The sequence below is a fragment of the Euprymna scolopes genome, chromosome 10 (assembly GCF_053919585.1).
Source record: "Euprymna scolopes isolate OS-2025 chromosome 10, ASM5391958v1, whole genome shotgun sequence".
Taxonomy (NCBI): domain Eukaryota; kingdom Metazoa; phylum Mollusca; class Cephalopoda; order Sepiida; family Sepiolidae; genus Euprymna; species Euprymna scolopes.
Window position 1 is genome coordinate 91,138,533 of NC_136491.1, and position 27,603 is coordinate 91,166,135.

The window sequence follows — 27,603 nt, forward strand, 5'->3', positions numbered from 1 at the left end:
ATATTCCCTGTAAAAGTTAGACTGAGGAGTTTAAAAGAAGTACTTTCAGGCAATGTGTTCCTGCTCATTGCTATTGGTGGTAGAGAAGGTGTCTTGTAGTTATTGAAGGAAACAAGCTTAGTCTTAGCAGCATTGAATGTGACCATCCATTTTGTCCCCATTCCACTACTGATTGGAGATCATCCTCTAGTGTTACTGCCATTTCCTTGGACATGTGTTCATTTGTTTTCCCCTCATATCTGTTATAGAGAGTGGTGTCATCGGCAAATATACCCATCTCCAAAACAATTTTACAGGGAGGTCATTGATGATTATCAGGAATAATAGAGGTCCAAGATAGACCCCTGAGGTATTTCAGCATTTATATCATATTGTTTAGATGTACGACCGTTGAGGACAACTTGGATTTTTCTCTTACTTAAGAAGGATTTAATTACATTATGTATTTTTCCAGTGATTCCATATGATCTAATTTTCCTGAGAAGACCATCGTGCCATACCCTGTCAAAAGCCTTAGATATATTAAGGGCTACTGCTCTACCCTCCCCTGTTTTGTCCAGTGAACGGTATATACGTTCAGAGACTACAGTTAAGATATCTGCTGTTGAACGGGCTTGCCTGAATCCATATTTTTTGTCAGTCAGAAGTTAAGCAGCTGGTGGGTGCTGAACTAGGGCTTGATTAAATATATATATACATTATATATATATATTATATATGCAATATATATATATTATATATATTATATATATGTATTATATATGTATATTATATATCTAATATATATATATAATATAATATGTATATATATTATATATATATTATATATATATATATATATATATATTATATATATATATATATATATATATATATATATATATATATATATATATATATATATATATATATATATATATAATCTCATTTTCTGCAAAGGGTTGATTCAACAAAGATTCCAAAATGGAAAGCGCTGGTATTCATGTAAACGATTCCTCTTTAGCTTAATAACAACAGGAAGAACAAAGGGTAGTATCCGTTCTGATTCTTCACTTCACTGTTCCTGTCCTCGGTTAGTGGAAGAAAAATCGTTCTAGACTGAGACAATTTTTATTTTTGATCGTATGCAGAGTATCTCATTTTAGGGGAACTGTATTTTCCCCGACATTAAAAAACCGACTTGCTGTCTAACTCTGTGCTCGTGGGAGGCAAGCAAATCGGAACAACAACATATTGAACACTTTAATGCATTCCCCCGGTTCAGTAACCGTAGCGTGTGTGTTTATGCATCGGATTCTAGCATACTTGTCTGCGAAATCAGAAATCGATCTTAAATGAAGTGTGACTTTGATTTGAATGAAGGTACAAATAAAATTACGATATTATGCTGTGGGTCGAATGAAGTACGAGCCAAGAAATTCGAATCGCGTCTATGAATCTGGTAAATTACAGGCCAAGAAAATTACAATATTGGCCAAGTTTGGAATAAAATACGTACGAGGTTGATGTGCATCCTCCTCTGGGAATAAATGTAAGAAGTAAAGCGAATTGTAGTACCGAATTGTTAGCCAATACAATTACTATTGTACCACTCGGTCAAACAAAAAACAAAGTTTTAAATCTGAAACCAAAAAACTCTACTGGATAAAGTGCGTACTAAAAAATTATATTTATCTTTGTTTTTGTTTTGTTTTTGTTTTTTTTGTTTGTTTTTTTTGTCTATCTGTCTGTTCTACTTTTTTCTCGAAAACTACTTGACCGATTCATATTAAATTTTGTACGGACTTTCATTATGCTAATGTGCAACGAACCAACTGTTATGGTATGCGTTCCATGCAAAGTTAGAGATTAATAAGAATTAGTACTCAATGCAAAAATAAACGCTAATTTGACCATATTCAGCTATCAGTTTGGCATGAAGCACTCATTCTAAGTCAACGGGCTTTAACCTTTTTAACGGACTAAGGAGACTAGTACGAATATAATTCTCGTTCCCATACATTACTAGGATGACCCGAGGAGATTCCACGGATAATTAAAACATATAGGTTGTAATTTTATTCTTTCATCCTATGTTAATGAGATCTACCTGGCGTTGTCAATGTGGAAAGATATTGCAGGTTAGAAATAATTAACAATTTAGTCGTGTTTAGAATTTAAAAAAATATTTTTTTTAAAACACACTTAATAAACACATTTTCAATTAGAGGACAATAATTAATTAAAATACTGTTAGCGCGGTGGTGTTTCTTAAATAAAATTATTTGTTGACCGAGCAGTTCCCACAGAGAGCTGTAAAATGGCAAATGACTCTCGGGAATAAAAACGAATTGGATTATTTTAAATCTAAAATGCAAATCAAAACATAATTTAAATGTTAAAACCTATTTTTAATTGCATTCGGCACTCATATCCTCTTTCTAATTTTTCTTGTTTTATTATACGATGAAAATCGAGTTTTTAAATAAAATTCGGTTCTTCCTGTCCTAGTACGTTTTGTTATTTAGTGAACCTAATTAATAATTGCCCCCAGTTACAGCAGCTGGAATCGAAGGAAACTTTTAATAGCGGCAATATTTTTTTGTGAAAATTTGTTCTTTATTGAAACTTATGAGAATTCAAATTCAAATAAATTTCAATAAAGAAAAGAATTTTCACAAAAAAATTATAGCCGCCATTAAAATTTCCACGATTAACATATCGATTTCTATATATAAATATTGAGTTACATACGCTTTCTCTCTCTCTCTCTCTCTCTCTCTCTCTCTCTCTCTCTCTCTCTCTCTCTCACATACATATATATCCATGTATATCATGTGTTTAAACTTCGCACTTGGTTCTTAGAACCTGCGCTGATCAAGAGTCTTGTAATTAATAAATATCCATATCGTCTCAGAAACAATCGTACACGAACTATTGTTTCTTTTGAATTTTTGGAACTTATGTAAATGAACATGACATTTATTTGTTTACCCGCGAACAATAATATACATATTGTGTTATATATATATATATATATATATATATATATATATATATATATATATATATATATATATATATATATATAACTGGACTCACTGTTTTCCTATTTTAACAATGACATTTATTTCCGGCTGCTTTTCCGAATAAAACGTGATCATGCCCCTTTTCTCTGCCCTTTGTCCTCTCGAACGTCCTCGGCGGTATGTGCACACGTTCTTTTTATAGTATTTTTCTTTATTCTTATTTTGACGTCACTTTGCACATGTCTCGGTATTTGCATATAGCCGTCATACGCGTCTCCGCACTGTGTTACATACATATGTGTGATGTGAGTAATGTAACTAGTATTAAATATTTATCAAATATTTGCACTGGTGCTTTTGTTCTCTTAATTTATTTCATCCAGAGGAAGTTTCGAAATAAAGACAAAACGTTGATGAACACATAACTCGGGTTGTTCCTTTTTATTTCTCTATATGTATGTGTGTATATTCCAGTATATATACATGCTATGTTGTTAAATATATATGTATATGAGCGTAAGGACATAGTTTTATATATATATATATATATATATATATATATATATATATATATATATATATATGTATGATTATATATATATATATATATATATATATATAAAATTATTTACATAATAATTATTAAATGGATACAGACACTCGTGTCATATCCTTACTAGAATCCTCAGTTTAGGGTGTCACGATTAACATCAGTCGAGAGATTCGAACCCGGCAACAGAAGTCATGTCTGGCTTCATTAACAAGGACCTAATCTATTCGACTACCGTCAACGGCGAGAAATACAGTTGAGATTTAAACATTTATTCTATTTAAATGCTTTTAACGTCAGTAAGAGTGATCTGATCATTATATGACTCTCTGTGAGTATGAGCTAAGTTGGCAGACTTATTTCAACTGAAAGTGCTCAACGATAAGAAACAAGTTTCTTAAAGGGGCGGACACAATCGATGCACACAGTGGGATATATATATATATATATATATATATATATATATATATATATATATATATATATTCCACTGCGTGTATCTACGTTATGAGAATGTATGCATATTATAGAATGAATGTAAAGAGATTTTTTTTCTTTTTCAATCGTATTGTTCACCTTATATATCGCATCGAAGGTGGAAAAAGTTTTGAAATTGCTTATCTAGATTTTATTGTTTGCAAAAAAAAAAAACTTTGTAAGAATGGTTAACGGACTTTTTTATATTCAGAATATACACACACACACACACACACACATATATATATATATGTGTGTGTGTATACGTGTGTTTGTATGCGCGTGTCAGTATGTATGCGAAAGGGGTACCTTCTTATCATTCTGCCCCAGAGCCATAGAGATATAAAACATATCTATTAACATATATATATGCAGGTTTATGACTCTCTCTTTCTCCCTCTCATACACCTTTCTTTCCGTCCCTCCATCAGAAAAATATCTAGTTTGTCATAATATTATTTGTTCTAAGGCGTTTTTGCGAAACAAGCGTGCCATCATAAACTATTGATTTTAGATTTCAGAAACGATAACGTTTTGTCGTATACTTAAGCTTGAAAAGTTAATACGCCGAATAAAGTTACTTTTATAAAGTAGGCAAGAAATGCAATCACATATCTATCTATCTATATATATATATATATATATAGAGAGAGAGAGAGAGAGAGAGAGAGATTGGCACGAAATTATTAAAATATTTAACAATATTGAGAAACCATTTAAAAATCGTGTAAAAATCTATCTATATTAGATTATCAATACGTTTACGGGAAGAAAATAAACTAGCAACTTTTCGGTCGATGTAACCTTTCTTTTTTTTCCGAGTCCATCTTATATCGAAATTGGGAATTTATACGGAATTTCGGACTGACTACGTGGTCATGAATGATTGAGTACAAGTATTAAGTAAATTTTACTTTTTAATTGGTTTGTATCTCTAGTTACGATGTTTCAATATTCGACTACTAAAATACTGTAACTTAAAACTGATTTTAATTTAACACCGTTATCTGTTACACTACAGTCAGTGCCATTTGGTCAGGCTGTTTGAAGACGCCAACATCCTAAATTGCAACAAACATTTATATTATGTCTTTGTACTATTCCTTTACAAAACTCAATCATGTTTTACAAAAACAAAAAGATCAATGTTCATTTACAAACAACAAAACTATATAGAACAAATGAACTGCTAGTACATATAAAAATAAATATACACACATAATCGATTCTGTATCATATACTAATTACACACCCATGTATATATATATATATATATATATATATATATATATATATATATTTCTTCAATAAATAGTAATAATCTTGTATCCATAGAGAAAAATAACTGATAATTACTGCTGGTCGCGAGACACGAACCCTGTTAGCAAAATTAAAACTGGCTTTGCAGGATAGCGTTTTTCCACACGACCATTTGCATTTCATTTGAAGTTACTTATGAAGCCATGTAAGAGAGCTTTATATATATATATATATATATATATATATATATATATATATATATATATACACACATTTGTCTTTACATAAGCAGTAGTTTGTTGCTACACAGTCATGAGCCTGTTTCGGTCTACTAGTATTTACTAACTACAGACCTCATCAGGCAACAACCCTTATTTTCGAAAACGGAATTCTAAATGAAGAGCGAAAATTAATCCTAAGCAAAAGAAGGTTTGTTTTTTTATCATGAATGTGAAGATTCGGCTTCGCAGAGAACAGGGTTGAATTGTGTGCGAATTTGTTAGTTTATTTATTATCGTATCTGTTTATTTACTTATTTATCGGTGACTTTATTTATTTTCGTGTTGGCGTTAGGGGTTAGAGTTTGTAGGTTGAGGGGATTTGGTTCTAAATCTAGAGCTATACAGATGTTATCTTTAACAAGCGAGAAGCTCGTTCGTCCATGTATGAGACTTTCTAGGGTCAGTGTGTCATAAAATTCCCTTTTTTAAAAGTTTATTTCAATTTAATGTGCTTATCTCTGAGAAGAGGTAAGGAATTTACCCGGGTCTGTTGAATGTTGTTTGGATTTTTTTTACAGACAGGTTTTTATGGGTCTTCAGCCGGTTAAAATAGTTTTTAGGGGACAAAAATGTGTCAGAATTGAAAAAATGGTTATACATTTAGTACATTTATCTTTATTTTTAATTTTTATCAGCTCATACGCGTGTCACGTTGGGACAATGGTAACAGCACTAGCTTTGAATGCTACAGTTTTACTTTCGATTTCGATTCCAGCTGATAGCACCCAAATATTGTTTTTTTTTTTTTTTGTTTGTTTTTTTTTTTACTTTTGAAATCGTGACTATATAATATATACGGAATCTGGGCAAATCAAAATATAATATTTAAGCATATTTCATGACCGTGTAAAGTTGGGCGCCCCCTTGCTAGTGTATATATATATATATATATATATATATATATATATATATATATATATATACAGGGTGACCAAAAAAACGGGCCCCGACTCTAATTAGGCCCCGTTTCTTAGTGAAATGAAACTTTGGTCATAAGTAGTTTATTATATTCAAAACATCTCATCAAAACACTAGGGTCTTTGGCCTTTTTTTTCTCCTTTCTACAGCGTATATTATAGATGGCCTCCGTTTAGCTTTTGTTTTTTTTTTTGGGGGGGGGGGTCACCCTATATATATATATATATATATATATATGTGTGTGTGTGTGTGCGTGCGTGCGCACATGCATGTATGCACGTGATTTGATCTGATCTAAATTTAATTGTTTTTGTCATTGCAGGCGATAAAATTGGTATTATCACAGCCAAAGATACCGACGGTCCGAGAGAATTGGAATTTTTTGTTCAAACTGGCGACAAACTGGTAAATTTAAGCAAACCCCGTGGTTCTAGTCGAACCGGTCGTTCCGTTGATATTATGCTCGTGTCCCCATTAGACAGGGATTGGGTAAGACTTTTTTTTCTATTTACGTTTTGTATATCTCTTTTTTTAATTTGTCACTGTAACAATGAAATCCGTTTATAATGATCACGATTAATCTTCCAATCGGTTATTGTGTTCATGTTAAATTCATGTTCGAATCTGACTCTGAATAATTTGATCTTGATAATAGTAAATCACCTCAACTTAAAACTTAAGATCGTTAAAAAAAATAGGGGGACAAGTATTGGTTGTGTAATTATTGGTATAAACCAACCTTCAAGTCCAAGGTAAACAAATTCTAAATGAGCCGTTCCCCTTAACTCATCCAATTTACCAAATTTCCACTACTAACTATAACTACGATATTGTTCCATTGATTACTGTACACTCTTTAATCCTAATCCTCAAATGGCCTCTGGGCCTTGATAAGTGGTGACTCTTATGTAAAAACAAAAACAACCTGTTATTTAGTGTTATTGTGTAAATGTTGCAAAGGACAACGAGAAGCATCGGAAATAGTGAAATGAATAATATATTAAACAGAAAATACAATAACGATATCAGTTTAGTGTGAACGCCGCACAACTGAACGGCAAAGAAAGGTTACGACTGAGTATTGGGTGCCAACTGTTAATAACCGGAAGTGACGTCAAATATCGTCCATTGTCAGAATATGTAGGGGTGCCACCTAAACAGTTAGCAAATATTCTAACTATTATACACAATGAACGGTTTTAAAATAAAAGAAAAATACAATTGAAGCATATGGAGTCGGATATTTACTTTGAAAATGCTGATTATATAAAGGACAGGAGTCAGCGGATAACCACCAAAGCTGAACCAATAACATTCAGAAAGATCCCATTTTCTTATTTCATAATCTAAAGAACTAATAAAGATACGTAGCAAATTCGCCACTCGCAGAGGACAGTAATGGTCGGCAACATATTGTCAGGTCAGTGAGGTTCTAAGATTGAAGATTTATTATTTCCATTCGTTTTGGTTCGAATTAGAATACTGGCATCATTCATATTTAAACTAAGTTTCGGTCGATGTGCTCTCTTTCTTTGTGGAAGTCTCTGCACAATGTGTGTGTGTGTGTGTGTGTGTGTGTGTGTGTGTGTGTGTGTGTGTGTGTGTGTGTGTGTGTGTGTGTGTGTGTTGGGACGATTAATCGGAATAGGAATAAGGATCCAGAAAATCGGAATTTTTAATGTATCGGAATCGATATTGGAATCGGAGAAAATCGAACATTCTTTCCTTTGCTAAAACCGATTCTTATAATTAGTTATCACTTGATTTGTTTTTATTTAAAACTTAATTTTCCATTACAGCACATAAAATTATGAATAGTACATAAAATTATGAACAGCACATAAAATTATGAACAGTACATAAAATTATTAACAGTACATAAAATTATGAACAGTACATGAAATTATGAACAGTACATAAAATTATGAATAGTACATAAAATTATGAATAGTACATGAATTTATGAACAGCACATGAATTTATGAACAGTACATAAAATTTTGAATAGTACATAAAATTATTAACAGTACATAAAATTATGAACAGCACATAAAATTATGAACAGTACATAAAATTTTGAATAGTACATAAAATTATGAACAGTACATGAAATTATGAATAGTACATAAAATTTTGAATAGTACATAAAATTATGAACAGCACATAAAATTATGAACAGTACATAAAATTATGAACAGTACATAAAATTATGAATAGTACATAAAATTATGAACAGTACATAAAATTATGAACAGTACATGAATTTATGAACAGTACATAAAATTTTGAATAGTACATAAAATTATGAACAGCACATAAAATTATGAACAGTACATAAAATTATGAACAGTACATGAAATTATGAACAGTACATAAAATTATGAACAGTACATAAAATTATGAATAGTACATAAAATTATGAATAGCACATAAAATTATGAACAGTACATGAAATTATGAATAGTACATAAAATTATGAACAGTACATAAAATTATGAACAGTACATGAAATTATGAACAGCACATAAAATTATGAACAGTACATGAAATTATGAACAGTACATAAAATTATGAATAGTACATGAAATTATGAACAGTACATAAAATTATGAATAGTACATAAAATTATGAACAGCACATAAAATTATGAACAGTACATGAAATTATGAACAGTACATAAAATTATGAATAGTACATAAAATTATGAACAGCACATGAAATTATGAATAGTACATAAAATTATGAACAGTACATAAAATTATGAACAGTACATGAAATTATGAACAGCGCATAAAATTATGAACAGTACATGAAATTATGAACAGTACATAAAATTATGAATAGTACATGAAATTATGAACAGTACATAAAATTATGAATAGTACATAAAATTATGAACAGCACATAAAATTATGAACAGTACATGAAATTATGAACAGTACATAAAATTATGAATAGTACATAAAATTATGAACAGCACATGAAATTATGAATAGTACATAAAATTATGAACAGTACATAAAATTATGAACAGTACATAAAATTATGAACAGTACATAAAATTATGAACAGTACATAAAATTATGAACAGTACATAAAATTATGAACAGTACATAAAATTATGAATAGTACATAAAATTATGAATAGTACATAAAATTATGAACAGTACATAAAATTATGAACAGTACATAAAATTATGAATAGCACATAAAATTATGAATAGTACATAAAATTATGAATAGTACATAAAATTATGAACAGTACATAAAATTATGAACAGTACATAAAATTATGAACAGTACATAAAATTATGAATAGTACATAAAATTATGAATAGTACATAAAATTATGAACAGAACATAAAATTATGAACAGTACATAAAATTATGAACAGTACATAAAATTATGAACAGTACATAAAATTATGAACAGTACATAAAATTATTAACAGCACATGAAATTATGAATAGTACATAAAATTATTAACAGTACATAAAATTATGAACAGTACATAAAATTATTAACAGTACATAAAATTTTGAATAGTACATAAAATTATGAACAGCACATAAAATTATGAACAGTACATAAAATTTTGACTAGTACATAAAATTATTAACAGTACATAAAATTTTGAATAGTACATAAAATTATGAACAGTACATAAAATTATGAATAGTACATAAAATTATTAACAGTACATAAAATTTTGAATAGTACATAAAATTATGAACAGCGCATAAAATTATGAACAGTACATGAAATTATGAACAGTACATAAAATTATGAACAGTACATAAAATTATGAACAGTACATGAAATTATGAACAGTACATAAAATTATGAACAGTACATGAAATTATGAACAGCACATAAAATTATGAACAGTACATAAAATTATGAACAGTACATGAAATTATGAATAGTACATAAAATTATGAACAGCACATGAAATTATGAACAGTACATGAAATTATGAACAGTACATAAAATTATGAACAGTACATAAAATTATGAACAGCACATAAAATTATGAACAGTACATAAAATTATGAACAGTACATAAAATTATGAACAGTACATGAAATTATGAACAGTACATGAAATTATGAACAGTACATAAAATTATGAACAGCACATAAAATTATGAACAGCACATAAAATTATGAACAGTACATAAAATTATGAACAGTACATAAAATTATGAACAGTACATGAAATTATGAACAGTACATAAAATTATGAACAGTACATGAAATTATGAACAGTACATAAAATTATGAACAGTACATGAAATTATGAACAGTACATGAAATTATGAACAGTACATAAATTATGAAGAGTACATAAAATTATGAACAGTACATAAAATTATGAACAGTACATGAAATTATGAACAGTACATGAAATTATGAACAGTACATAAAATTATGAACAGTACATAAAATTATGAACAGTACATAGGTCCTGAGCTAATTATATCTATCAGCGATAAAATAGTAAATGTGCATTTGTTTTAGTTATAAACAAAAATAAAATGCATAGATCATTCACAGAAGTATATTTTTACGTTCACGAAAAATATATCACCTGGGTTTTTTCAGTAGTCAAAAAAAAAACAACTGTATAGATAGTGATTTTAATCGGTAATTGTACCGGAATTGGGAATATCTTAGGAATTGTCCCATGACAAATATATATGCATAGTAAGGTATAAAAATAGATGTATGACAATTAAACGACACAGATGAGACTGCATTCACACGCGTAAGAGAATCATCGGGTTAATTGTATAGAATTTGTATTATCCTTTCAGCCTGGCGATTAACATAGGCTTCTGTGTAGCTAAATTGCCATATTTTTATACCTAACTACCTTTCTCTTTTCAAGTACTGAGCACTGTTGAAGAAAATATTGAAAGTCTATGCATAATATATTATATCTGTGTATAAGGTATGTGTATACATATAATGGATATAATCATGTATATATACATATATATATATATATTATGTTGGTGCAAAAATAATGTCGTGTTTACGTGACCATCAAAAACAATATTATTTTTGCACCAACACAATATATATATATATATATATATATATATATATATATATATATATATATATATATATATATATATATATATATATAGCGTTGCGCTGCAGGAAGATGACAGGTTTTGACCTACAATTAAGGATTCAAGTTTATTTTCAGACTTATGCCCGAGTCATCACAATGCTTTCAATAAACTCGACTATTATTATTATTATGATGATGATGATGATCACTTTCCCGTCGCCCAGTAGTCCCTTATCTGTTTTATCGTATCAGAAACGTATCAGAGCTGCTTTATATATTCTGTGCTTTATCATAGCACGACACAATTAGATATTCCAAATTATTATCGCACTCCTGTCTAACTAAAGCCAAATTTTATTTAAAAAAAAAAAAGTAATGACACTTTTTTTGCGGTTCATTAGTTTATTCATATGTCAGGAAATATAAAATAAGTTATTCTAATGGATGCATACCGACAGTCGAAGCGCGTTTTCTTCCGACAAAATCCAACAGGAAAGAGACAATAAGCGAAACCGGCATCAGGCCTTTTCTGATTCTGATATCACTTGCTAACGACTCGGTCATCGCAATCGTCGGGACGAACAGAACCCTTAACATTGTTTTATACTTTCTGTATGTGTTGTCTTCTACGTTAATAATCAAACGTTTCTACTTATTGGTTTATTCGTGTGTGAATCTATTTGCTATCAACAAAATACCGGAAAAAAAAACTTTGGCGACAACTACGATCAATGAGGAAGGTGCCATTAGTCCTTCAACTTCAAAAATGTCTGCGTTCAAGGTTTTCTTGCATTATGTTATTTCTTCCCCAAGAAAGCGTGGGTTAATTTCGATATGACAATGGTTCGTGAAAAAATATATTAGGCCATAACAAAACTCCACGCTGTCTATTCCCGTGTGTAATCGAACTGGCGTTCTGTTATTGACACCGAAAACCTTTCACAAAATTCATTTACTGGATATTCAATGTCTTAAAACACTTTCCGTTTCGTCGATTTCTATCACGTCGCTTCTACGCACAAACATCGTTTACGAAATTTATGTGTTTCTCTCGTGCAAAAAGACAGCGAAACTGGCGAATGAACTGGACTGAAATGTACCATAGTGATGATTATTAAACCCTAGAGCGCAATTGGCGTCAGTGTTTTTCTGGGTATAAAGCCACATAAGTAAAGCATGAGTATTCTCCCCTTGTGATAAACTCCTTGAATAATGTAACAAAAAATATTAATCACAAGTTTTGTTGGATTTCAGAGGAGAGATCACGAGTGTATTCTTAAGGTATTTATGAAAGAAACCTTTCTGAAAAAAAAATGTATTGTGTTGGGGCTATGCCTCAGTTATTCTAAGTGTTAAACATTTGGTGGTTACCAGTACCTGTTCCTAATTTTACCAATGGATAAAAGCCTATCAAGGCCCAGAAGCCAATCACTTGATGATAAGGATTAATGAGATTGTCTGCCGAAGGTAAACACCATGAAAGAATTAGTATCGGTTCGGGGGTGGCGATCAGAATTTGATTATTTAATATAACGCTTCAACAAAAGTTGGGAAATATTGCCGTAGGACTGTGCACTACAAACATGGGGTCCTTGTCAGGTACACCTGCAAACATGTATTTTATTTGGAATGTAAGAGAAACAAAAATTTGTCTCACATCACAGACTTTAAATAATAAAGCACTAGCAGTTGCTAAATTTCTATCTAATCTGTAAGTTGTTAAATATATATATATATTAAATAATTATTTTTGAGTGGTTATTTAACCGATAGCACGTATCATTAGAGGTTACCATCATTTATAGGGGAATTAGTGATTGAGGCTCAGTCGAACATTTGCCATGAAAATAACGATTGAATACAGAGAAACTAGCAAAATATATTCTGTTAGAAAAGTACTGTGGGGAATGATAGATAACGTCTTTCACTTGATTGTGAAGTTGATTGTGAACTCTGACATAGATATGGCAGCTTTACACCATTTTAGAATTATCGACCTCTCAATAATATCTAAATAGCATTATACGCTCTACAAGAAGTATACTGTTGAAGACAGGGCAGTATTAAATGAAAGCATGATGCATTCTATTCAAACGAAATAATTATCTTTATATTGAAAAATTGTACGACACTTCAAAATTAAGTGTTGACAAATAAATGAGGATTCAACTAGTTTAAAGACTGTTCCGAATAATAGGAAAACACTGCGTAAATATGTTCATTAAGACTGTCGTGGTGTGCAAATACGTGTGTGTAAATAGAATAGGAATGTGTTTTTTTATAAATTAGCGTGTTTTTTGTCAGTGAGAGACTATAAGTGCAAACCTGTGCATAAAGGAGTTCACTTAGTAGGTCGTTTATGTTGGTGCTGTGTTTAATACTTCGTATAAGACATTCGTTGAATATTCTGAAAATGTTCGAGTCGAGGTGCATATTTTAAGGACGTAACTACATTCGTCGGGTATGGAAGAAAAAATTAAAAAGTGAAGAAGAATGTAGTGTGTTTGAATTTTATAATAGTGAATATCTTCGCTTCTATCGTAGGCTAAAAACAAATGATTTGAGCTTTTATCTACTCGGGAATCGATACGTAAAAACAATATTTGTCGATTCTTTTTTTAATAACAATACTAAATATTTCGAAGATGGGCACGTGAAAATATTGTATGTATTTATATACTCTTTTTTTTTTTTACATTTATAAATAATAATATTAGTTGGTGAATTCGCCATATTTTTTATAGAAAATCCCAGTATAAACTGCATAATTCTTAACGGTCGTGAATAAAAAGAGAAACGACTCCATATCTCATTTTCCTGTTTCGCTCTTCCATCTTAGCAGCATACTTCATACGCCTTTCAAACATTACGAGCATCCTTTTTGACATTTGTTCTCCAAAGAATAAGCTTTCTGCGAGGAAAATTTCATGAAATATTTTATCGTGGATTCCGTATTTCAATTTCTATAGTTTTGCGAATGCCATGCAAGTTCCATCATCTTTCAAAATGCTTTATTGAATTGATGTTTACTTTATGTCATTTTTGTGTAAAATGCGAAAAAGTAAATTCATCGCATCGCCAAGAGTAAAATATCCGTTTTTACTTCCGGGTTTCTTTCTTCTATGACTATTTTAAATGTTTTTATTTATTTATTTATTTATTATTATTATTATTATTATTATTATTATTATTATTATTATTATTATTATATAACTATGTTCGTTAAATCTGATACGCTTGGTCGATCTGTAAAACCGTTTGAAATAATATTTTTCGTTGATTTTCATGCTTAAGTTTAAAATAGCATTTTCGTTAATCTATCAAACTTAAATTTTTATTTACCTGTGACGCTTAAGCTTGGAATAGCCTTTCCGTGCGTCTGTCACGCCTAAGTTCTGAATAGTATGTTCAAAACTCTGATTGATAATTTCAAAAGCAGCTTTTTTTCTTGCTCTGTGATGCTTAAGTCTTAAATAGCATTTTTGTTGGTGTGTCATACATACTGTCATGCTTAAGTTTTAAATAGCGCCATTATTGGTTTGTCACGATTAAGTTTGACATTACATGTCTATTGCTTCGTCACACTTTGGTTTGAAATACAATGCTTCATAGTCCCTCATACATAAGAATTAAATAGTATTTTTTTTGGTCTAACATTGCTCAATTTTTAAATAACATGTGTACTATTCTGTTACATTGAAATAACAGTTTTTATTCGACCCTGACGATCATGTTTTGAAATAACATAAAATAGTATGTTTATTGATCTGTAATCGTTAAGTGTAAAATAGCATGTGTATTGGTCTGTCAAGCTGAAGTTTTAAATAGCATGTTTATCTGTCTGTAACGCTAAAGCGCCAAATAGCATGTTTATTAGTCTGTCATGTTTAAGATTGAATTGGCATATTCATTAGTCTGTAACGCTTAGGGTTGAATTAGCATGTTTATTGGATCTGTAATGCTTAAGGTGGAATTAGCATGTTTATTGGCCTGTAACGCTTAAGCTTGAATTGGCATGTTTATTGGCCTGTAACGCTTAAGGTTGAATTAGCATGTTTATTGGCCTGTAACGCTTAAGGTTGAATTAGCATGTTTATTGGTCTGTAACACTTATGTCTGAAATAGCATTGCATTCGGCGATAACGCTTATGCTTGAAATAACATGTGTGAAACAGCATATCTATTGGTCTGTAACACTTAGTGTTGTAATTATGTGGCCGTTGACCTGTAACGGTCGCGTTTAAAAACGTGTTTGTATCAGACACATTTATTTTAAATCTGTCACGATTGTGTTCTAAATAGCATTTTCTTTATTCTGTCAAACGTAGGCTAAAAATATCAGTTTAATTTGTCTTCCGCGCTTAAAATGATATTTTCATCGTGATAGATATGCTGATAGATATAGTGAACGGTTCTCAAGAATTAATGCTATTTTCATGTAGTGCTTTTTACGACAATTGCGGCCTAACAGCTATTGCCGCTGTATCCCTCATCGACTAATAAGAGGAGAGGAAATTCCTACCGTACTGAACTGGAATACCTGTCGTTTATGCATAATTCAAACGAGATGGTATTAAATATCCTCTTCAATCACGTGCGTCTATCTATGAATTACTTAAAATAATCATAAAATTTACCCACTTAAGAATCGCAATTTCGATGTTCACATATCAAAGGATGCCTTTCATTGCGAAATAGCGATAACTTTTATTGACATGCGCAAACGGAATCGAGAGAAATTCGAGTTCGAATTTCCACTGAACTTGTTCTAGATTTTAACACAAATATCATCGAGAAAATCACGGTAAAACTATGATTTAGTGTATATATATATAAAGCTGTGTGTGTGTGTGTGTGTGTGTGTGTGTGTCTGGTCACGCATAGGCTCCTATATGATTGACTATTATAGAAAACTGATCACATATAATGATAGATGTATCGAGACACAGGAGTGGGTATGTTTGATCTGGTAGAACGGTGGCTCATTAAAATTGTGAGATCTGCTTTCGCGCCTTGTCCACAAAGTATGGAAATAAAAAATTAAAAAAAAAAACGTTTACAAAGGTTTTGATATAGATGTACATAATAATACTTTGATATGTATGTTTTAACTTAAATAGGGATGGTATAATAAAATTGTGGGATCTGCGTTCGCGCCTGGCCTCCATAGAATGGAAATAGGCACAAACTTTAATAAAGACTTTCCATATCTATTTGCGTAAGTATACTTTGATAATTATGTTTCAGTTTGAAGAAATATGGTATAATAAAATTATGGGGTGTATGTTCGCGCCTGACCTCCATAGAATGAAAACATGTCACAAAGTTTAACAAGATTTTTTTTTATATATATCCACAGAATATTGTGATAAGTCTTTCAGTGTGAACAGGTATGGTATAATAAATTATGGGGTTTATCTATTTTATTTTTACTTTCATCATATTTTGGTTTTGTTTTGATACCCCCAAATTCGAAGATATCTCTTTACAACCCTTCCTTTTCATAACCTATCATACTTTCATAAATCAGAGTCCATTTTCTATAGGCTGTTTTTGAACCCAGTCAACGACGGGTACTTTCGCTAGTGTATATATATATATATATATATATATATATATATATATATATATATATATATATATATATATGGCAAAATCACGTTGACACATCGATTCTCGCCAGATCACCGAAGTTAAGCAACATTGAGCCTGGCCGGTATCAGGTGGGTGACCTAAAAGGCTAAACGCTGTATGTATTGTGCAGTGTCGTAGAAATTTCCAGGTTAGTATCTGGGGACGCTTTAATGCATTATGAGAGATGTATACTCAGTATTCGTTAAGACATGTATCTAGGAGAAGGAAACTCTCGTGTAAAAATCTACGGTCTACTGTGTTCTTTGTCCTGTGGCAGCCATTTGCACCGACGAATATTAGCCTCCACCGCTATAAAGAAATCATCTGTGTGGATTTCTGTTAGTTTTTTGGGCGAAATCTCATACGTCACAATCGATGGGAGAATCCATCCATTGTATACATATATACTTGTATGTGTGTGTATTTGGGCATCATTTTTCATTCAAGCAAACATTATTAGAGTCGACAGAAAACTTCTGTTGAATTATACATATTTTTTCCTTTTTCTTAACTTTTTGTGTAGGAATCAAAATTGTTGATAAAGGTTCCACATGTATTTCTTCGAACGTTTTCGCTAGAAACCAATTCCGGCATCATCAGGGAATGAGTCATACACTGGAAGAAAACGGACGAGGCGATGGAGATGTTTTTTAGTAGCAGTGTAATATCAGTTGACCATATATATATATATATATCTATTATATCTATAAAGGTGAAAGTGTCTGCCTCTGTGTGTGTCTGTGTACATTTCCATACGCAATAACTTTGTCAATTTTAAGTCTACAGACTCGAAATTTGATATACAGGGTACTGAGATTTGGAAAAATCGATGTGACCGAATTTCGGCCAGAAATTTTGCGATAAAGGGGTCAAGGTTCAACGATTTGACTTTTGAGAACGCTACCAAACTCCTCCGATAATTTTTGGTCTAAACACATGAAACTTTAGATATAGGTTCCTTGTACATGGATCTAACTTAATAACTTTATTTGAGCTCAAAAGAATACATTTTAAGGGGTCATAATAGGAGTCAAAGTTTAAAAAAATTGACCGCTATTTTTCTTTTTCTTTTTTTTTTTTTTTTTTTTGCTCAACATACACCTCCAAATACCCGGGCAACGCCGGGCTGAAATGCTAGTATATATATATAAAAGTAAACGTGCCTGTCTGTCTGTGTACATTTCTCTACACAATAACTCTGTCAATTTTCGGTCTACAGTCTCGAACTTTGATATACAGGGTACTGAAATTTAGGAAATTCTTTGTAATCCGTTTTCGGCCAGGGGTCAAAGTTCAACGATTTGACTTTTGAGAACTCTATCAAACTTCTCCGACAATTTTGGGTACAGACAATTGAAATTTTAGATATAGGTTCCTTGGACATGGATCTAACTTAATAACTTGATTTGATCTCAAAACAATATATGTTAATGGGTCATAATAGGGGTCAAATTTAAAAACAATGACCTCTGCGATCTCTACCAAATTACTCAGACAATTTCTGGTCTAAACATTTTAAATTAAACATAAAGGGTATTCAGAGATAGGACAAACTCTTTAATCGGCTTGGGTCGAAAATTTGAGCTACATATATATAAATCTACGTATGTTTGCATGTCTGCCTAAAACTTTCGACAGAGGCGACGGATTTTCACAAGATTAGTATCGTTTGAAGCTCGATTCTCCAGGCGACAAATACCGAAAAATTGGCTGAAATTAATTAATTAATTTCTTCACCCTCAACTGGGCACTTCTCTAGAGAGGGGTCGCTTTTGTCGCCGATATTTTCGAAAGTCATCCCTTATTTTCGATTGTCTAGTCTTAATTTACACCTACGTCACTGCCAGATTGGCAGTGTTCGTAACAGCAAAAACGTCACGTTTTTCCCCGTTCTTTTCCTCCTTCGTGGTACGGGTTCGAGTCTTCCTTCCTACTACCACTTTTTTTTTTTTTTGCTCAACACACATCTCCAGACACCCGGGCAACGCCGGGCACACATGCTAATATATATATATATATATAAGTTAAGTGTTTTCTCGCTTTGACATGAATATTAAAAACCTATTTTCCCATTTAAAAATTATTTAAACTAACTTCTTAATATACTAAATCATTAATATGAAAGAGACTAAATAAAGATAAGCTAATTTTCATATTCATGAATTAATTATTCATTTTTTATGGTTTCTTATTTGGTGATTCCTTTCATTTAACTATTGCGTCCACTTTCATTTATACATATGTTCTACATCGTGTTTATTTATGTATTTTGCATTAAAAGGTTTTAGCAAATTCAAACGAATTCTGTGTGTGTGTGTGTGTGTGTGTGTGTGTGTGTGTGTGTGTGTGTGTGTGTGTGTGTGTGTACATAATTATATATTTGATTCATTGGCGGAACACTCGGCCTGTTTCCCAAAGTAGTATTTGACTACAACACCAACAAACTTCACTAACCTCTCACACAGATATTCAGACAACTGCATCATGATCCCACCCTCAACGCAATATACAACACGCTTTCACTCAGTGCAAGAAGACAGCCCCCAAATCTACGGTCAGTACTAATATCCTCAAAATACACAGCACTTTCGCACCTCAAGGAAACAAAACATGCAACAAACCCAGGTGCAAAAGGTTGAAAAACACATTACTACTAACTACACATTCACTAATAATTTCAATATACTTAATATATTGTACCAGATAGTATGCACAGTGGAAGACTATTTTTCATGAGTTTGTCTTCGTTTTCGCAATGCTTTGTTCTTTCTTTTTGTTTTTTAGTTTCCACATATTTTAATTTTCAACATATATTTAATTCCATTTTCTGAGTAGGCATACGCGCGCACACAAAGGCACAGGTTTATATATGGGTGCGTTACCCATTCCCCCTCACAAACCCTATATACTAAAGTATCCCTCTTTGAAGATATACCGGATTAAGGTTGGTATTGTTATTATTACTGTTATTGTCACTATTATATAACTCCTTGTTTAAGCATTGTAATATATCTAACTTTCAGTTTTATTTCGACCATTAAATGTTATTAACCTTTAATTTCTCTAACAGGCATAAACTTCCAGTTTTTGTGATAGCTTCTGGTTTAAAAACAATACTTTTCCCTTATATCTGTCATTTTATGTATGTGTGTATGTATCAGAAAAAAGTTACGGTGCTCACCTTCCCGCAGCTTCTGACGGAGATGCTTGAGACTAGGAAGCGAATGCCTTGCTAGTGATTAAATCTATTTGTAATCAGTGTCACGTGGCACTCGTCTGCCATAAAAGAGACTTAGTGCACACGTTTGGGGGGACTTTTCTCTTCTTCTTCCCTTTAACAGCTCAAGCGTTATTTTTTGCATTTTCGTATCAAGATCCTTCCGGGTCTACTATTACTATTATTCCCCCAAATTACCGGACCTTCTTACATAGTTTTTATTTTTCACGAGGTCGCAACAACCGCAACATCGGCAATCTGTTGCAAAAATTAAGGTAAGGTATTCTCTTCTTATTTTCTCTTCTCCGTCGGCTGCCGTTGCTAGGTGAAAGACTTTTCCCCCCCTCTGCTAAGGTCACCCCCTCCCTCTTGTGCCGATGGTTCCCATTAGAAATTGGCACAGTATGTATGTATGTATGTATGTATGTATGTATGTATGTCAGGTCATGTTATATGCTACTGGTACCATGTAAACCAGTACTACCTGCCTCATGGTCGGGTCACCGGCGACTAAACTGGTTCCCCCACCAGACTTGTTTGGTCAGGAGGGCGGCTAGTCTCCCTGAAGGATTAAAAACAAGACCTTCCAAAGAGCGAATGAACTCTTTTTCTGGGTCAACGGCCAACTAGCACCGTGTATATTTGTGTGTGTGTGTATATGTGTATTGGGGTAGAGAGGGATCCCATAAGCCGTGGTGAAGGCAACCTTTCTAAGAGAAGCAAATCTCTGATTTAAAAAACCATAAAGCGGGAGACCATTACCCGCATTAAGCTGGTCTGCAGTTTAATTTGTTGTTGGCTATATTGCTCTTGCTTGTTGCTGGATCTCAACATTTTGAACCGAGAGAGAGACTTAGCTGTCGTACAAAGCTAAGACTCTGTAACATCATCTGTGTATAGACACTCCCTCAGGCATTTGGGCTCATGGATTTTAAATGTCTGAGGGAGTGGCACTCGTCTGACAAGACGTTGCAATCATCATCATCATCATCATATATGTATGTGTATATATATATATATATATATATATATATATATATATATATATATATATATATGTATATACGAGTGTGCACGTATGTGGGAGAAGAAAGGGAGAGACATATGGACGCACAGACGGACAGAGAAACGTTATACATAAAATAGCCTGAAATCCAATAGGTTTACACTGACATTTTAATATGTTTGAACAAACAAAGAAAAAAATTAAGTCAATAAAAAATGAACATAAAGAAGAATATTCTTCGTTTATTTTTTTTTAAACATTATATGCATGTATGTATCAATTAAGGAAATACACTATAATCTACAGTAAGTAGTTGAAAAAGTAAATGTGTGTACGTGCGTAGATTATCCCGACAAGTAGCTTTTCCTTTCATCTCGTCCCGTATCTAGAACCATAATAAATTTATGATTCCAAGCTTTTAGTCAGAAGTTTCCACATTTCGGCCTACGTCGGTTTATCAGTCTCCAGGTGTATGTTTACGTATGTCTATAAACGTGTGTGTGCGTATTCTGCGTATTTAAGTGTACGTGTAGAAGCATATGTGATAGTGCGCGGGTGTACATGCATGTATGTTTACATATGCGAGTGTGTGCGTGAGTGTCCAATTCAATGTTTTATGAAAGACTTTGTTTTGAATAGAGACCACACAAGTTGCTGACCATTCCACGTCAAAAATATTGATTGAACATGGTTCCCCGAATTTCAATTTTTTTCAAGATCTATTGAGCAAGAGATTTGAGATTATATTAAAGTTTATATAATGGATATTTATCAAAATTGGAATAACGATATTAAACATAATATTTAATATAATTACGTCTTGATTTAAATACCTGCAAGTGGATGCAAAAGTGGTGCAAACTGTTCTGTTTGATGAATTAATTTTACTTGTCCGATGACGGGTATTCTAGTTTAATATATAGCCGTAATCACAGCTGCTCTATACATCTAATAAGCGTGTCGAAAGTAACCAGTCCGTAACGGTTTAATTTAGTCATTTTTTTTTAGATGCGTGAACGCACCACTATAGGAGAGTCTGTCCGTCCTCCAGCTAGTCAGCCAGCCAGCCAGATCGTCGCAGTTCAGTTTGAAATAGCCTTCATAGATGCGTACACAAACTATTATCAAGGAGTCTGTCCGTACATCAGACAACAAGCCAGCTCGTCGCGGTTCAGGTTGTAACAGCTTTTTAACATGCGTATACACACCACTTTGAAATGCCTTTTTCATTCATTTATAAACGCGTAGATATACTAGGCGTATCTAAATCATTTCAATTCCGATCAAATTTATAACAGAAAAACGGACACAACACATCGTTATTAAACAAAATGAAATCAGGTTTATGTCGTGATTATTCTCGACCAATGAACAAAGAATCAATAATGATTATAAGTGATTTATACATATTTTAATGGTTGTTGCTTGGCATTTGTATTGAATTGTGAAATTATGATTAAGATCGAGAAAACAGAATTTGGCTGCAGAAATAAACATTTCTCATAAACATTAATGTTTATGATCAAAATTTGTCATAATAAAATAGTTCACGCTGAAAGCCGAAAATGTAATATTTAGTTATTTATGCCTCCGCAGTATGTCAAATAAGATATTTTAATTTTTCATTTGATTTCGCCTTGTGATATATACTGTTGTTAAGAGCGGGAACGGGATTTATTGCCGTATTAAGATTTATGCGGAAAATAACGTTGATGGTTTTATTCTAAATGTAAAACTGAACTCGATTAATCACATAACATTTCTGAAGTTTTTGAGACAGGGATTTGCTGTCCGTATTATTTTGACTCTTCGAACTACTGTTCTCGTCTTGAGGGTCATTTTCACAATGTTTCGGTCGAGATAAACTTCGATCTTACAAAGATGTATCTTGTCGAACTGCACCACGGTTCGACAAAAAGATTCCCATGTTCGACAGAAATACTCCCGAGTTCAACAACATACACCTGAAGAAGGTCGGAGGTTACATCGATCGAAAACGACACTCAAAGCACGAGCAGTAGTCCGAAACATCAAAATAATTCGATTAGTCATGTTATTCATTATGCTGGGAAGATTGCAAATTTCTCATGACTGCGTTTTAACCTTATTGTTTCTTTGCGAATCTTGCTAAAAGCCAATAATTAGAACATTCAACCAAACACATATTTTACAAAAAAAATCTATATAAAAAACTTATTTAATTTTTATATTTTTTATCATTCGTTCGAAAACTAATTAGTAAGTCGTTTAATCACATGCAATCACTGCATCAACATACTCTCTCGAATTCACAATAGTCCTAATGTTAATTTAAGGGGTCATCAGTTGTTTACCATGAAACAATGTTTCAAGGATTTAAAAAGAAAACATTATATTAAATTATGACTCCCCTACAGTGTTTATCAAACACCACCTTCACTTAATCAAAAGAATAAAAAATGTTCCAGATATAGGATCTAGTTACCTGCTCATGATTAATTTGGCTAATTTATATATAAACTGAACTAGCCAGTCGATCTCGACTTATAAGATTCGTACATGACTAAGTTGTCCAAAATCTGCATATATTTGATTGTAGTGGTGAAGGCTTCGCGAAGAACCATCCACATTTTAGAAAATTGTTCATCTCAGTCGTTGTTATTGGTTACCACGGAGTACACAGTAGACCTCAGGCTTTATATCAGTTTTTTTTCTTCTACACGTATGTCTCAATGAGTACTAAGGATCCATCTGTCAATTGTTTTTACGCGCCCCCAGAAACGAACATGGAAATTTCTACATTACAATTTCTACAGTACACGAAGTGCCTAACGTTCCCAAATCGTCACTTATTTGGTATTAGCCAAGCTCATTATTTCCTAGCTTCAGTAATAAAACGATTAATAAATTATGGCGTATATATAACTTCTATAATACAAAGCTGAACGCGTGTGTGTGTCTCTGGTAACGAATAGGCTCCTATATGGTTGACTGTTTTTAAAAAAAAACTGATTACACATAATGATAGATGTATCGAAGATCAGGAATCGGTATGTTTGATCTGGCAGAATAGGGGTTCATAAAAATTGTAGGGTCTACGTTCACGCCTGGCCTCCAAAGTATGTAAATAACAAATGAAAAAAAAACGTTTACAAGGGGTTTTGATATAGATGTACATAAGAATACTTTGATAAGTATGTTTCAACTTAAATGGGGATGGTATAATAAAATTGTGGGGTCTGCGTTCGCGCTTGTACTCCATGGAAATATTGCACAGACTTTAACAAAGACTTTTCATTCTATTTGCGTAAGTATACTTTGATAATTATGTATCAGTTTGAAGAAATATTGTATAATAAAATTTTTGGGTGTTCGTTCGCGCCTGATCTCCATAGAATGTAAATATGTCACAAAGTTTAACAAGGTTTTTTAAAAGGGGTGAGGATCCACAATAACACCTTAATTTTAATCTTAATTCACGTTAGCTTTTATTTATTTTTTAGTTGAATCATATTGTGTGGAATAAATTAACCTCATAAATTCACGTTCTTATTAAAGTGAAAGCCAAAAAGAGTCGGAACTTTAGACAATTCTCAACACAAATTTTGAATAACTCTGTTTTTTTCTTTCTCCAGTTGTACGTGGCACTCTTTCTAAAATAAATCAATAGATAAATCATAAAAAATAAGAACGTTACTTGTTATCATGTCAAAAGAAGGAAAAAAATCCTGCTCACGTGATTACGTGTCTTTTTAAAAACATTTATATATCTATTTAAGCTTTTTTTGTCAGTGTAATAGAAGGAATTAAGTTGATTACAACACTTTCTGCATGTTCTTACATTACAATAGTACAACCCTGAATCCGACGGCGCAATACTACACCGTTCAGTACTGTAAAACTGAAACGAAGCTGTTCTGCTTGAAAAGGGCGCCATTTTCTTCTTATTCATATTATATCGATTCTTTCCTTTAAAAAACTGAAGTAATTACGTGTTTACTTTTTTAATATCTCATTTTGCTGTTTCGGGTTATTTTACTAAAGTAAGTAAAGCTTCATTATTTTTCAAAGCTGTTTTTGTTTCTTTGTTTTTCGATATTTCGTCGATATTATTTAGTAAGAGTGTTTAGCAGAAAAGCCAACAAACGACTACCCGAAAAAATAAATATACAACAAATAAATGTTATCATAGTCAATAAACGTTCAGTTCATGTTTTTTTTTGTTTGGAAATAGTTTTTAATGCTCTTTACTTGAAATAATTTCAGCGAACCGAAATTAAAACGAAATATGAGGCGATAACTACTTAAATGAATATTTTATATAAACTACACCTGCCATAATCGAATATTCCTCAAGCATAAAATAACGGAAAACATTAAAATATGTTTATAAATATGCCTTACGTTGACGGAACTCTCTTAAATTGTTAACACAGAATGCTCAGGTGCCCCTCCCTGAAATTGAAAACGGGGCTCTCCATTTCAAAGTCGCTGCCATTTTGATTTTTTTAAACCAGTTCGTGAATTAAAAAAAAGTGCAACCAATTAACTTTTCTACCATAAAAGTAACTTTTATTGACTATGATAACATTTATTTCTTGTATATTTATATTATTATATATATAAGATTTTCCCTTTGTAAGGAAACATCATTTTGTTGGTCACTCTTGGCTACGAATGGAAACAAAGTTGATATAAAAACAATATATTTTTGCGAAAATTATCTTTACTTTCATCATATTTTGCTTAGGGTAAAATTTTTGAGTATCAAAACCTATATCTTTTACAACCCCCTCCTTTTAATAACCTATCATACTTTCATCAATCACAGTCCATTTTCTGTAGGCTGTTTTTGAACCCAGTCAACGACAGGTACTTCTGCTAGTATATATACATATATGTATGTTATATATATATATATATATATATATATACATACATAAATACAATATACATATATAAAATATACACAATATATTATTACACACACACACACATATATATATACTAGCAAAGTCTTGATCTTACCCTTTGAGATAGACTTTGAAAATAGCGTGCATTTATCCCTACGCCGGAGATCATGATTATGTCAGGTTTGGTTATGATTGGTCGAGTGGTGTGGCTGAGATTGTCCTCTTACGGTAATCTTGAAAAATGGTGTGTAAACGATCATTATGCCAGTTGTTGTTATAATCGGTGTGGGCTGTAGAAAATGAATTATACACACATGCACACACACACAAACGCTACTACTTATATATATATATATATATATATATATATATATATATATATATATATATATATATATATATTTGTTTGTGCAAAATCAAGACTTCAAGAAAAGGTGTTTATGGCAACAAAAAGTGTATTTCATTTTATGTTACAATTGTTTCAATGTCCAGTTCGCCTTCTAGTAATCAATAAACTGAAAACACAAACGGCCTGAATTACCTCCCTTAAACCATTATAAGAAACAAAATCGACCCAGTTTCAAACATAATTAACTAGCACTACTTAACAACTTAATTGGATTATCTCCCTTAAAATCATCCTAAGCAACGACATAAAAACATTTTTCAAGTAGAATAACTATGAATTTTCAGACAGTAAATAGATTAGAACACTTAACCCGAAATGTCCTACAAGGTTTATATATATCTAATACACCCATTTTACTTCATTCTCATATTCAATCAAAGTCTAAAGTTGAAATGGTCTTAATCCATGTACAAATAGAACGATAATATATAAACATTACTTGCCACTAATACGAAACTAAAACTAACCGTAACATCTTTACAAGGTTGTTATGGCCATAATATAAATATAGATACCAAATTTAAAAAAATTCTTTTTACAAAAAATAAATCATTGGGAAATAAAGGAATTTAGGAACCCAATAAATGGGATATATTAAAAAAAAATGTTTTTCTTTTTTTTAAATGGCTTAGGGCTCTCAGTAGAAACTTCACATAACTCTGTTCTTAAATAAGAATACGAAAATTAGGCGATACATTAATATTTAAATGGGCTTTTCCGTAACCACAACCAAGGTAAATGTTTCTCGCATGCTTTTCCCGTTAGGGATCCCCCCCCGCCTTTTTTTCTTTCTATTAAAAAAATGCTACATTGCCAAAAGTGTGCTTATTCATACAGTATGAAGAAATGCTGGTTTCTGAAAATTTTC

The 27,603-nt window shown here is 31.9% G+C and overlaps 1 protein-coding gene across 11 annotated transcripts in view; it reads left to right on the forward strand.

The window, feature by feature from the left end:
• Positions 1-27,603, forward strand: part of LOC145286125 (cadherin-23-like) — a 1,312,625-nt gene that overhangs the window by 642,588 nt on the left and 642,434 nt on the right. For all 11 annotated transcript variants that reach the window (XR_013869108.1, XM_080134833.1, XM_080134832.1 and 8 more), the window contains one exon: positions 6,817-6,983. Coding sequence is in view for 10 of the 11 variants with exons in the window: in XM_080134833.1 (XP_079990959.1) it covers positions 6,817-6,983 (167 nt within the window). In the remaining variant the exon portion in view is untranslated. The remainder of the gene's footprint in view (positions 1-6,816; positions 6,984-27,603) is intronic.